The sequence below is a fragment of the Acinonyx jubatus genome, chromosome A3, assembly GCF_027475565.1.
Source record: "Acinonyx jubatus isolate Ajub_Pintada_27869175 chromosome A3, VMU_Ajub_asm_v1.0, whole genome shotgun sequence".
Taxonomy (NCBI): domain Eukaryota; kingdom Metazoa; phylum Chordata; class Mammalia; order Carnivora; family Felidae; genus Acinonyx; species Acinonyx jubatus.
The window spans coordinates 71,121,959-71,135,807 of NC_069388.1; the positions used below are offsets into that span (position 1 = coordinate 71,121,959).

General features: G+C 37.7%; 1 protein-coding gene across 2 annotated transcripts in view; it reads left to right on the forward strand.

The window, feature by feature from the left end:
* The window catches only part of ERLEC1 (endoplasmic reticulum lectin 1), a 31,573-nt gene extending 23,132 nt beyond the window's left edge, over positions 1-8,441 (forward strand). For both annotated transcript variants that reach the window (XM_027072457.2, XM_027072458.2), the window contains 4 exons: positions 2,106-2,230; positions 3,951-4,028; positions 4,949-5,024; positions 7,544-8,441. In XM_027072457.2, coding sequence (XP_026928258.1) covers positions 2,106-2,230; positions 3,951-4,028; positions 4,949-5,024; positions 7,544-7,615 — 351 coding nt within the window. In that variant the 3' untranslated portion in view covers positions 7,616-8,441. The remainder of the gene's footprint in view (positions 1-2,105; positions 2,231-3,950; positions 4,029-4,948; positions 5,025-7,543) is intronic.
* Positions 8,442-13,849: the final 5,408 nt, after the last annotated feature.

Here is a 13,849-nt window from a genome sequence, read left to right on the forward strand (position 1 = left end):
AATGGTAAAATTCTTGTCTACCATTGTCCCATTTCCTAAAAGTAATTGTTCTTGATGTTTTCTTAGTTAACCCTCCACAAGAAAACAAATGCATACATGTAAATGTTGGTATAACCTTGTATTTAGACAGAAGGTATCTGCTAAACACACTGCTCTGCATTTGTTCTTTTCAGTTAGTGTTTTGGAGATCTTTTCACAACAGCAACAGCTGATCTCATTCTTCTCAGCATCTACAGAGCATTATGTCTATACCCACAATATATTTAGCCAGATCTCTACAGACCTTTGAATTGTTTCCAGTTTTTCTGTAATAGCATTTTAGTGAGCATTTATAAATAGTTTTGTTAGTAAACTTTTGCAAGTTTACCACATTCATATTCATGAAGTATCTCATATTCACAAGGCACATTTCTAGCAGTGTGCTTGTTAGGTCAAAATTTACGCATACGGAACATTTTGGAAGACATTCCCAATAACAATGGCTTTTTCCCCCGTACACTTGCCAGCACTAGATTTTATCAGACTTATTTTGCCCAAGGTTATATAACTTAGAACTTTCCGAAGGACGCTACTAGGAGCTTTGGGAGATATAAAAATAATAGTAGCTGACGAATATAATATTCATTGTATACCAGGCACTGTTCTAACTATGCATATTACCTCATTTAATTCTCATAACCACCCTCAGAGGTGAGTATTATTATTCCAACATGAGGAAACGGAAGCAATAATTTAGTAGCTTGCCTAAAACCACATAGGTAGTAAATGATAAAACCAGAATTCTAACCCAGGCAGTGTTGTTCCATATCCAGCCTCCTTAAACACTTCACCATATGGCTCCAATCCCTGTCTATCTATTAACTTATAGTCCAGTTGCTAAAAGACTGTTAAATGGTTCTTTCTTCCACTAAGCAGTCAGCTCTGCTGGTAGCAGTGGCTCTGCCCAGTTCATCTGCCATTTATAAGGGTTTTTAATCCTACTCATCCCTTGTATGCTAGTGCTCAGCATGGTGCCTGGCATAAAATATAAAGAAGGAAAAGAAAGGGAGGGGAGAGGAAAGAAAAAGGAGAGAGAAGGAAGGAGATCCACATATAAGATAGTATATAGTTACTGTTTAAAAAAATAACAAAAGTTTGAGTACCTGGGTGGCTCAGTCAGTTGAGGAGCAGATTCTTGGTTTTGGCTCAGGTCATGATCTCAGGGTCACGGGATCGAGCCCTGTGTTGTGCTCCACACTGAGTATTTAGCCTGCCTGGGATTTTCTCTCTTCCTTGCCCCTCTCCCCCTCTTGCGCTATCTGAAGTTTTAAAAAATAAAATAAATAAATACATAATAAAGCAAAAAATTTAATAAAAAAATAATAAAATCTGAATGGGGAAGAGGGTTTGTGAACAGTCTTGATAAAGAAATAAGCATGATGTCAAATGAATAATGTGAATACTAGTATAACTTAAAGATTGGCATTTGAAAGGGTAGAAGTACGATGAAGATAGGTTCATTGTGGCTGCAGGATAAAAGATACAGATTTAAATAAGAATCACAGTAGCGTGGCACCTGGGTGGCTCATCAATTGATTGTCCAACTTCAGCTCTCACAGTTCTTGTGTTCGAGTCCCACATCAGGCTTGCTGCTGTCAACAGTGCAGAGCCTACTTTGGATCCTCTGTCCCTCTCTCTGTTCCTCTTCTGCTTGTGCTCTCTCACAAAAATTTAAAATAAGAAAAAAGAATCACAGTAGTATGCAGTTGTATCATCTAGGTATAAGTGATTAAACTCTTGGTTGAGGAGGTAAAATATCAGCATTGGAAATGTAGAGGAAGATTCTAAAGCCAAGAACATCCCCAGGAAAATAATGTAGGAGACAAAGGAAATAGAAATAACTGCGTTTGGTGCTAGCCTGACCAGAAAGCAGTTTCATTATTCAGAAAAACAAAGAATAAAGAAGATAGCTCAGATTTCTACTCATCATGTTTGACTGACATCTAAACACACACACCCAATATGCAGGTGGAGATAAGGACTGTAACTTACAGGCAGGCCATCAGCATAAATGTCCACTTGATAATATGAAGAATGCATTATCACAAGTATTTTTCATATATCAGGACAAGGATAGTGGGAAAACCTCTGTGGTTGTGGGGACATGGAACCAAGAAGAGCATATTGAATGGGCTAAGAAGAATACTGCCAGAGCCTATCACCTTCAAGATGATGGTACCCAGACAGTCAGGTAAAGATTAACTTTATTTGTCCTTGGATCTGATTAGTAGAATATTTAAAACTCAGAATATTGAAAAACATAAAATTGAAACACTTAGGTAAAATCTCTGGTCAGTTTTTTTAAGGGACATCTTTTAAATTAGTTTTCTTTTCCTAAGGTAATAGTTAAGAACACAGTTTCAGAAATGGGGAGCCCTGGATTCAAATACTGGCTCTTCACGTACTACCTTGGGCAGATTACATAATCTTGTTAACTCTCACTCTTGTCTGCTAGTATTTGCCTCATAGGATTGTTACAACATTTAAACACGGTCATTTAGGTACCGCATTATACCTGGAAAGAGCATGCCATAAATTTTGGCTCTTGCCTTTAGCAGTGGTGGTGGCATGGTAATGAGAATGGTGGCAGTGGTGATGGACACAGTGGCTCAATTCCACATATTAAGTCTGAGACTGTTATTATAAAGCATTTCCCTTTTTAATGTGTAATCTTTACCTCTTTAAGTTAGTTAATTCTACTTAAATATACTCCAGGGGCACCTGGATGCTTCAGTTGGTTAAATGTCTCTTAGTTTCAGCTCAGGTCATGATCTCACAGGCTCATGAGTTTGAGCCCCACTTCAGGCTCCCTCCCTCCCCCCACCAACAGAGCCTGCTTGGGATTCTCTCCCTCTGTCTGCTCCTTCCCCACTCACATGCGCTCTCTTTCTCTCAAAATAAATAAAAATAAACAAAAAATAAATACCCGCTAGCATGTTCCTTTGTTACTTTACCTTTGTGAGGTTATGGTTGAAAATAAACAGTAACTTTTTACAAAACTACCTCACATCTTCTCTGAGTTATATAGGTATATCTTGTTATAGCAGAAATAAATTAATCTCTTATTTCTCAAGAATAGCTAAGCTTAAGTTTTCCTTGTAGTCTCTTGCCTGGCAAGTTTTAAATTATCCATTCTTTTCTCTTTATTGGGCATTAAGTTTGTCCGTCCTAGCAACATGGTATTGAGAGACTCTATTTTTAGAATGTGCTGACTTTGGGGCACCTGGTGGAGCACAAGACTCTTGATCTTGGGGTTGTGAGTTTGAGCCACACATTGGGTATAGAGATTACTTAAAAATAAAATCTTAAAAAAAAAAAAAAGTTTGGGATGTCTGGATAGCTCAGTCAGTTAAGCGTCCGGCTTCAGCTCAGGTCATGATCTCAGTGTGTGGGTTCCAGTCCCACAGCAGGCTCTGTGCTAATGGTACAGCGCCCGCTTCAGAGCCTCTGTCTCCCTCTCTCTCTGCCCCTCTCCTGCTTGCTCTCTCTCTCTCTCTCTCAAAAAATAAATAAACAATGAAAAAGAAAAAAACAGAACGTGCTGACTTTTGGGACTGACCAAAAAGTGCTGAAGGATGGGAAGGAGAGAAAATTGTTCCACAAAGTAAACAATATACAGGGCTGAGGAAATGGTTAACTTCAAAAAGACTTTTTAAAAAGCAATTTAACCTTAACTGTTTGTATACAGGTAGATAATATGCAAATCGAAGATTACTCTTATCAGGTAAATCACTCTGAAATATCTCAGTTTTATAGTCTCCTTATAGAATCTGAAACATTTTCTCTGTAACATGACCCTAAAAATATTTTATAACTAATGCAAAACTGATCCCTCTAACCATCTTCTCATCACCACCAGCCCACATGACACTTACTCTGAATGAATGAACTTGTTTGTTTCTCTGATTTAGGATGGTGTCACATTTTTATGGGAATGGAGATATTTGTGATATAACTGACAAGCCAAGACAGGTGACTGTAAAACTAAAGTAAGTTAGACCATCAACTTGTGCTTTATGCTTTTCTCTTTAATCTGTATCCAGTGTGAAAAAGTCTACATAAATAGGAAATATAATTGTGAATAAACACAATTATATTTCTGCATAATAATATGGATTAATGTAATATGAAAATAATGCTTTATTCTGGGGTGCCTGGATGGCTCAGTTGGTTGAGCATCCGACTTCAGTTCAGGTCATGATCTTGTGGTTTGAGTTCAAGCCCCAAACTGTGCTCTGTGCTGACAGCTCAAAGCCTGGAGCCTGCTTTGGATTCTGTGTCTCCCAATCTCTGTGCCCTTCCCTGGCTCACACTCTGCCTCTCTCCCTCTCTCTCTCTCTCTCTCTCTCTCTCAAAACTAAGTAAACATATTTAAAAAATTATTACTTTATTCTAAAATATTAATTAAGGTGCCTGGCTGGCTCAGTCAAAAGAACATGCCACTCTCTTGACCTTGGCGTTGTGAGTCCGAGCTCCACACTGGGTGTAGAGATTACTTAAGAGAGAGAGAAAGAGAGAAAGAAACTTTAAAAGATAGAGAAAGAAAAAGATGGTTCAGTCAGTTGAGTGTCCATCTCTTGATTTTGGCTCAAGTCATGATCTCATGGTTCGTGGCTTCAAGCCCCGTGTGGCTGACGGTGAGGAGCCTGCTTGGGATTCTCTCACTGCCCTTACCCTGCTTGCATGCATGCATGCACTCTCTCTCCCTCTCTCAAAACAAATAAACTTAAAATCATTTTTAAAAATAAAATATAAAAATTATTTTAATATAATTATTTATTTGTAAGTTATGATTGTTAAATGATATCAGTATTAAATTATACAGGAGATAAGTTTTTTATAGCTTAAGAGGAAAACAAAAATACTTCTGTATGGTTTGGGCAGTACTTTAAAGTACTCTCTGTTTTAGGTGTAAAGAATCAGATTCTCCTCATGCTGTTACTGTATATATGCTAGAGCCTCACTCCTGTCAGTATATCCTTGGGGTAAGTAAACAAATAATACTCAGGAATTCATTTTGGGAACATGTTTCGATTTTTAGCATTAAGTCTAGAAAGGACCTTCAGTAATGTCCAAAATGTAATATAATCCCCATGCTATCTCTATAAAACCTAAAATCTTTTTTATTAAGGTACAATTTACATAAAATAAAATGCAAAGATCTTAAGTGCTGAGTTTGATACATTTTGATAATTTTATATACCTATATAATTATCACCCCAAACAAGGTATCTTATCACTGCAGAAAAAAATTTTATAGCCCTTTTATGTTAATACCCCTCAACCCCCACAGATACCCCTTTCTGATTTCTCACACTCTAGGGCAGTTTTGCCTGGTTTTTTATTCCCTACGAATGGGACCATATAGTATATAGTTTTTTATGCCTGCCCTCTTTGACTTGGCATGTTTTTCAGACTCACCCACGTCACTCCAGTACTTCATTCTCTTTTTGTTACTGAATAGTAGTCAGTTGTATAAGTAAATCACATTTGCTGATCCATTCTTCTATAAAGACATTTGGGTTGGTTCTCATTTTTTATCATGTAAATAAGCTGCTAGGAACATTTTTTTACAAGTTGCTTTGTAATCCTGTATTTTCATTTCTTTTGGGTAAGTACCTAGGAGTGGAATTGCTGAATCATAGATTAGATATATGTTTAACTTTTACCGAATAGCTGTCCAAATGGCTGTACCATTTTACACGCATACCAGTAGTGTGTGAGAATCCAGCTGCTCCACATCCTTATCAACATTTGGTAAAAATAGAACTACCCTACGACCCAGTCCTTGCACTACTAGGTATTTATCCAAGGGATACAGGTGTGCTGTTTTGAAGGGGCACATGCACCCCACTATTTATAGCAGCGCTATCGACAATAGCCAAAGTATGGAAAGAGCCCAAATGTCCATCGATGGATGAACGGATAAAGAAGAGGTGATGTATATACATACATATATATATATATATATATATATATATATATATATATAAAGAAGATGTGGTATACACACACACATAATGGAGTATTACTCAGCAATCAATGAAATCTTGCCATTTGCAACTACGTGGATGGAACTAGAGGGTATTATTCTAAGCGAAATTAGAGAAAGACAAATATCATATGACTTCACTCCTATGAGGACTTTAAGATACAAAACAGGTGAACATAAGGGAAGAGAAGCAAAAATAATATAAAAACAGGGAGGAGGACAAAACATAAGAGACTCTTAAATATGGAGAACAAATAGAGAGTTCCTGGAGGGGTTGTGGGAGGGGGCGTGGCTAAATGGGTAAGGGGCATTAAGGAATCTACTCCTGAAATTATTGTTGCACTATATGCTAACTAACTGGGGTGTAAATTTAAAAAATAAATTAAATAAAAATACCCCTCCCAAAAAAAGCTACATGCAAAAAACAAAAACATTTGGTATTTTCAATCTCTTTTATATTTAGCCATTTTAGTCATTTTAATATGCATTTCCCATATGGAAAATGGTGGCAAGCACCTTTTCATGTGATCTTTTGTGAAATGTCTAGCCAAGTCTTTTTAAAGAAAAATTCTGACACTTACTCAAACAGTCTTTATTCAGGACTTTTGGCAGTAAGTGTCAAGACTATAGTAGGGAAGAGAGATCCAGCTTAACTCCACTTACAGCAAAGACAGCTCAGGATATACAGCCAAACAGAAGGTGGAGGAGGGGAGTTTCAATGGATGGAAAATTACTAAGAGGAGAGATCAACATAAACTGACTTGATAGGGTTATTGCTGAAGACAGGCCAGGATGACCAGCCATCAAATGTGAGAGACGAGGAATTTGATCAGATACGGAGGATGATTAGATGTTGAGAGTGTGGGGTTCTCTCCACACTGATTCTTACTACAGCTGGACTCAGCAGGCCCAAGACAGGGCACAAGTACAAAAAGAAGCCTATGAAAAGGGACCGGGGGAGCCTAACCTTAGTTTGGTCAAGGAGAGTCTGTCATCTGTCTGTCTTTTACCCATTTTTATTGTTATTGTTTATCTTCTTTTTTCTAGGAGTTCAAATATATTCTGGGTATGAGGTCTTTTTTATAGTGCACATTCTTTTCCTCAATCTGTGGCTTGCCTGTTTATTTTCTTAATGTCTTTTGATGAGCAGAAGTTGGTTTATTTGATAAAGTTTATTTTATCCACTTTTTCTCTTTTATGGCAAATGCTTTATTTTGTTCTGAGAAAACATTGCCACCCAAAAGTCATGAAAATATTATGCTGTATTTCTTTCTAGAAGTTTTATGGTCCTACCTTTGGTTATGTGATGCCTAACTAGCTTTCTGTGTATTTTTCCTAGTCAGAGTTCATTGAGCTTTGTGTATTTATGGGTTGATATTATTAATCATTATACTTCTGTGAATATACATTTAACAACTTTATATACATGGATTCACATAGCAAAAGACTACCGAATAAAGTAAGTATTCAGTTTAACAACTTTTTAATGGTTTTCTTATTTTTGTTCTTTAGGTTGAATCTCCGGTGATCTGTAAAATTTTAGATACAGCAGATGAAAATGGACTTCTTTCTCTCCCCAACTAAAGGATAATAAAGTTTGGAGAAAGATCATTGACAGTCATGATGATTTCTGTCTGACCATGTATGTGTCTCATAGAGTTCTCAGCCATTGGATCTCATCTAAAGGATCGTATAAAAGGACTCTCAACCACTTTGTGAATATAAATGTGTATATAAGAGGTTATGGATAAACTTCTTAAGGCAGATAGTTGTCTCATTTCTTTCATTTTTGTCATGTCTTATGATCCGATCGTGTTTTTTGCTTGGATAATGTGATTCCAAAATAAATCTCATCCAAGCAATTTAGAGTCCAGCCTAATGAAATGTCATAATTGTTGTGCCTATTGAAAGTTTTTAAATAATAGATTTATTATGTAAATTATAGTATATATAACTAGTTAATGAACTAAAGATAATGAAGAAAGAAATTGATAGTAGGTTGTTTAAATGGGAGACCATGTAAAATATGTAAACTCTAGTGCCTGAAATCCTTTCCACAGATTTTTATTTAGCAACTACCAGGTGTTAGACTAGAAACTGGGCACATAGTAGAGCCTCACAACATTTAAGTTTTCTTCACCTCTGTTAATCTCAAGAAACTCTTATTTGTAATAGATTGTTGCTCTCGGAACTTTTATCTGTTTCTTTTCCCCCCAAGGTGTGTACCTGGTATAGACAGTCAGAGATCCTTCTCTTTTGACTTAGAATGGTTTACTCCCAACAAAACGCACTGTGCTGGCCATCCTTTGTATTTGCCTACTGTATACTACAGATTTTAGTTCTGGACAGTTTCACAGCATAATATTTATTTTAAAATGAATAAAATGTTCCCAAGCAGTGTTGTCATGTAGTCAATGGCAGATTACTCATTTCCTTTATTTTCTCCATCCCCATGTTGCACACATTATCTTATTGTATTTTGGATGTACATATCTAAATAAAGAGAGAAAAGTAGCTATAAAATACTTTTCCTCCTTTTCAGTAGTTCTGGAGAAAGATATTTTAATTTGAGAAATGGTTAATGCAATTGATTATTGCAGGGCTGTTTGTAGATTTTCACGTGAAGCAGCACACATAGAGAAAAAGCACACACTTTGCACTCAAACTGAAGTCCACATACTCTCTAGCTTACTAGCTGTGTGATCCTGTACCAATCAGTTAACCTCTTTGAGACTCGCTTCCTCTTTGGTAGAGAGACTGCGTCCTTCCAAAGGGGGTTGCAGAGTGCATTCATTTTACTGTATGTAAAACCCCGGGCCCAGTACTAGACACCAGGTTCCCAGTAAGAGTTCCTTTATTTCCTAATACCGCCCTTGTCTCCTATTAATAGAATAAGATCAGAGACCACAGCCGTCAAAATCTATTTCTTTAGTAAATTAGAATCGTACTTCTTACATCAATGAATTAAGACAAATAGAATTACCCACATTTGGATAATAGGTATAGGAGGGAGGGTGTGAGGGTTGTGAAAGGTTGAGTGCCAGAAGACACAGAATATTTAGGCCAAACTCTTCTGTTAAAAAGGGGAAGGGGGGGGGGCGGAGATCTAAAAAACTGTATTGGATAGTTTACTGAAGAAGATTCTTAAAAATAGAAGTTGTAATTTTTTCAAAATAAAATGTTTTTTTAAAAGTAAGTTGGCTTTCTGTCTGGGCTAACAGCTTCAACCTGTTTAGGAAGGGCTAAGCCAGCTCTCCATATTCCTTCTAAATCTTGGGTCCCTTATATGAAATCTCATTTGATCTCTAAAGTCTGCTTCCTCCTCTGCCACTCTTCTGCAGAAGCAGCTGAGTTCCTAATAGGTAGGAGAAAGGGCTCAGCTACGGTATGCCTATTGTACTTGGAGAAATCTAGTAAGGTGGATGCTATTCCACACCTACTAAATCAGATCCTTTAGAGCAGAGCATAATCTGCGCTTCAAATATGCTTCCTGAGTGATCCACTTGACTTTAAATATATTCTCCAGTGAAAATCACTGACTTAGGAACTTCACCTTTAACAGTTTCACACATTCTAACCCTCCTAATTAGGGTTTCAGGGAAATAACTAGTAGCTCATCTTTACAAGAATACAGGACTTTTCCTTTCTTTTTTTAGCTTTACCTGCTTTTCTTCGAGTCACCACTAGATGGGGCCTATAGCCCAGCTCTACTTTGTATCTTCATGTCCTTGATAAAAGGGACTTAACAACAAAGGGCAAGAAATTATTTCAGTTACCTGAATAGTAAGCTTTTCACTCAGTCTGATATACAAAGGCTTTACCTGATTTCTGACAATTCTCAAACTTCCTAGTACATAATCGGGCCAAATTACCTTTTAGGAGAATGAAAATCAAGACATAAATTTTGAATAAATAGGATATGCAATCACAGTTGCAAATGAAAATATCAGCTTTCCTAGGATCTGATTTTAATGTTTTAATTCTATATGGAGCCTGAAGCGGGGCTCAGTCTCATGAACCATGGGATCATGACCTAAGCCCAAATCAACAGTGGGTCGTGGGGGCCTGGGTGGCTCAGTGGGTTGAGCATCTGATTCTTGATTTCAGAATCTCTGTCAGTGCAGACCCCGCTTTTGAGATTCTCTCCTTCTCTCTTTGCTTCTCCTCCATGTGTGCACATTCTCTCTTTCTCAAAATAAATAAACCTTTCTTAAAAACAAAAAAAAACAAAAAAAACCTGAGTCACCCAGGTGCCATTAGGATCTGATTTTATACTCCCTTCCTAGTGTTGAGTGATTTTATTTACCAGTGCTTGCATTTCCACTTGAACAAAGAAATAAACTATCATGTATATGGATGTTATATGTTATAAGGAGTTGTTGAAGTAAAAGTTTTCAAAATATGTTGCCTTGGTGACATGACTTACATTTTTTTTCAGTTGCTTGGCAGGGGTAGTAGAGAAACCATGCTCAACTACATGCCCTAGCGCAGGCTTTGTTTCATATGCCAGTGGTTTTAAAGTAGGTTGTACAGGCAGGCAAAATGATCCAATGCATTATGGGGAAAAAATACTAGAAATTCTCTAAAATTTTCATCTGTAAAAAGGAATTGAGCTTTTATTGTTTTTTTAAGTTTGAGAGAGACAGAGAAAGCACAAGTGGAAGAAAGGCAGAGAGAGAGAATCCCAAGAAGGCTCGGCACTCAGCACAGAGCCCATCATCGGGCTCGATCCCACAATCACAAGACCATGACCTGAGCTGAAATCAAGAGTGGGACGCTCAAACAACTGAGCCACCCAGGCACCCCAAGCTTTTATTTTTATTTAATATTTTATGGGTGGATCAAATAAACTAGTATACATAGTCATTCATAAGTCAGGTTTTGTGCAATAAAACACAAAACATCACAGGTGGAAGAGGAGGCGTTACATATGTGGAGGAGATGATGGAGATACCATCATTATTTACTTTCACCATATATAACTTTGTAGATTAACTAAATCCCTCCATCACCTTTCAGAAAATGGAATTGTCACTTTAAAATTAGCATCAAGACCACACATTAAAAGAAAGAAAGAGAAGGAGGAGGAAAAGGAGGAGAAGGAAAAGAGGAAGGAGGAGGGGCACCTGGGTAACTGGGGAGTCTGTTGGGTGGTTGACTTCCACTCAGGTCATGATCTCACAGTTTGTGGGTTCGAGTCCCACATCGGGCTTTGTGCTGACAGCTCAGAGCCTGGAGCCTGCTTCTGATTCTGTGTCTCCCTCTCTCTCTGCCCCTCCCCTCCGCTCTCTCTCTCTCAAAAATAAATAAACTTTTTTTTTTTTAATTTTAAAGAGGAAGAGGAGAAGAAGGAGGAGAAGGAGGAGAAAAGAAAGGAGAAGGAGGAGGACAAAAGGAGGAGGAGGAGGAGAAAGAAGGAGAAGGAAAAAGAGGAAGGAAGAGTGAGTTCAACCCCACATTGGGCATGGAGCCTACTTAAAAAAAAGAAGACCACACACTATCAGGTATATAACCAACCAGAATTAAGGGGAGAGGTTAGCAGGTGACTTTCACCTGTCATGGCCCCAATCACTGTGGTCCTGGTATCTCACAAGATTTCTCTATTCGAAACAACACAGTTTTTTTTTTAATGCTTTTTTGGAATGATCAGGAAGAATGAGCATGCTTCCCTCACTGGCAATGAGAAGAAAGTACAGTATGAAGACTACTGCATTTCCACTCTTTAACACTTAGAGAAAATAAAAGCCCTCCTAACAATCTCAACACTTTCAAAATAAAAAGAAGAAAGGCAAAATTATTAACAAAGGGAATATAGGGCTTATAGTGTTTTGTGTTCATACCCATTTGTAAACGTTTAGGCATTTTAGTATTTTTTACATTTGAAACAAAAGTGTTCGCCGAAAGCAAGTACATCTAGCAGAACTTATGGAAATGGTAACCATCTTCACTATGGAAGGCATTTATGAGACTGTAAAATAATGCTAAACATCTCGTCTAATCACGTACAACATTATATATTTCAACTCTATTAAATTGCTTTCCAGTACTTTTCAACAGACTACATTATGCTTTGCCTTGGGTTCAAGAAAAAATGCAGAAAAAAAATATTTTCCTCAGGCATAAACATAATTTTGATGTTGTAAATATATAATATTAAAAGTCAAGCTCTCAGGGGACTGATAGGTACAGGAGTCCAGCTATAGAATAAGTCACCCAGATGAAAGGAACAGCCAATATATAGGAAGGGAATATAGTCAATGGTGTAATAGTGTTGTATGGTGACAGACGGTAGCCAGACTTGTGAGCATTGCATGATGTATAGAGTTGTCAAATCATTATACTGTACACCTGAAACCAACGCCACATTCGGTGTCAAGTATATTTCAATTAAAAAACAAAAGTGCTCTACCACCAAAAAAATAATTTTTTTTCAAACTTCCTCAGAAGTCCGGCAACTTAGGGGTTAAAACCCAATTAGTCAAATCTGCTCTACTCTGTAAACTCACTCAAAATATAGCCAAAAACAGTGAACTTTCTTTTAATAGCTTCTGTGTCCTTAATAAAATACTATGCAAATTAGTCAACAGTGGTTCTTAACAGCACTAAAACCTAATTCACTCATTTAAGAATTCTAACAGAGCTCTAAGTGTTATCCAAAGATTAGAAATGTTAATAGCTGGTCAAGGAAATCAGGAGTCTCTTTCCTTTGAATTCGTTTTCCATATTTATAGTTTTTAGTGTTCTTAACCTATAGTGACAGAAATCATTTGTTGGAAAAGCTTTTCATCAACCACTTCCAAGAAAGTGTTTTGCCATCCCCACAAAGCCAGTTGTGTACAAACTTGAGTCATTATTCCTAGAATCTCAAATGATATTTTAATAATAAAAATGATTGGGGCGCCTGGTGGCTCAGTTGGTTGAGCGACTGACTTCGGCTCAGGTCATGATCTCACAGTCTGTGAGTTCGAGCCCCGCATCAGGCTCTGTGCTAACAGCTCAGAGCCTGGTGCCCACTTTGGATTCTGTGTGTCCCCCTCTCTCTCTGCCCCTCCCCCACTCATGCTCTGTCTCTCTCTGTCTCATAAATAAACATTAAAAACAATTTTTTTTAATAATAATAAAAATGATAGCTGCCATTACCCCACATTGATTACATGCTGGCACTATGCTAAACAGTTCAGATACCTTGTGATCACAACCCCATTAGGTTATGTTTACTATCTTTAACTCACAGTTTAGGAAAATGAGGCACAAAAAGTGGAACTAAAACCGCGTATGGCTCAGCCAGCTTTGGAATCAATTCAAATGGTGCAGTCCCTGTTTGTAAATAATGTGCTATAGCACTTTCTATTCGCAGAACCATCTTTTGCCCCATGAACCACTCTGTGCCATCACCTTCCACCTGAAGGAACACACCAAAGGGCTCAGCAAAATGCTGACTGAAATGACTGACCTTGTCTTGTAAATGTATGATACTTATTTTCCCCCATACAGTGTATTTTATTTTTATTTTATTTTACGTTTATTTTTGCGAGAGAGAGAGCACGAGAGGGGGAGGGACAGAGAGAGAGGGAGACTCAGAATCTGAAGCAGGCTCTAGGCTCTGAGCTGTCAGCGCAGAGCCCGACGCGGGGCACGAAACCACGAACTGTGAGATCATGACCTGAGCCAAAGTCGGACACTCAACCGACTGAGCCACCCAGGTGCCCCTACAGTATATTTTTATCATGGAACACCACTAACTTCTCTTAAACTAACACAACCCACAATCTGGCAAATGAAAACTCACTAGCAAGATTAAAATGTCACCTTGGGAAT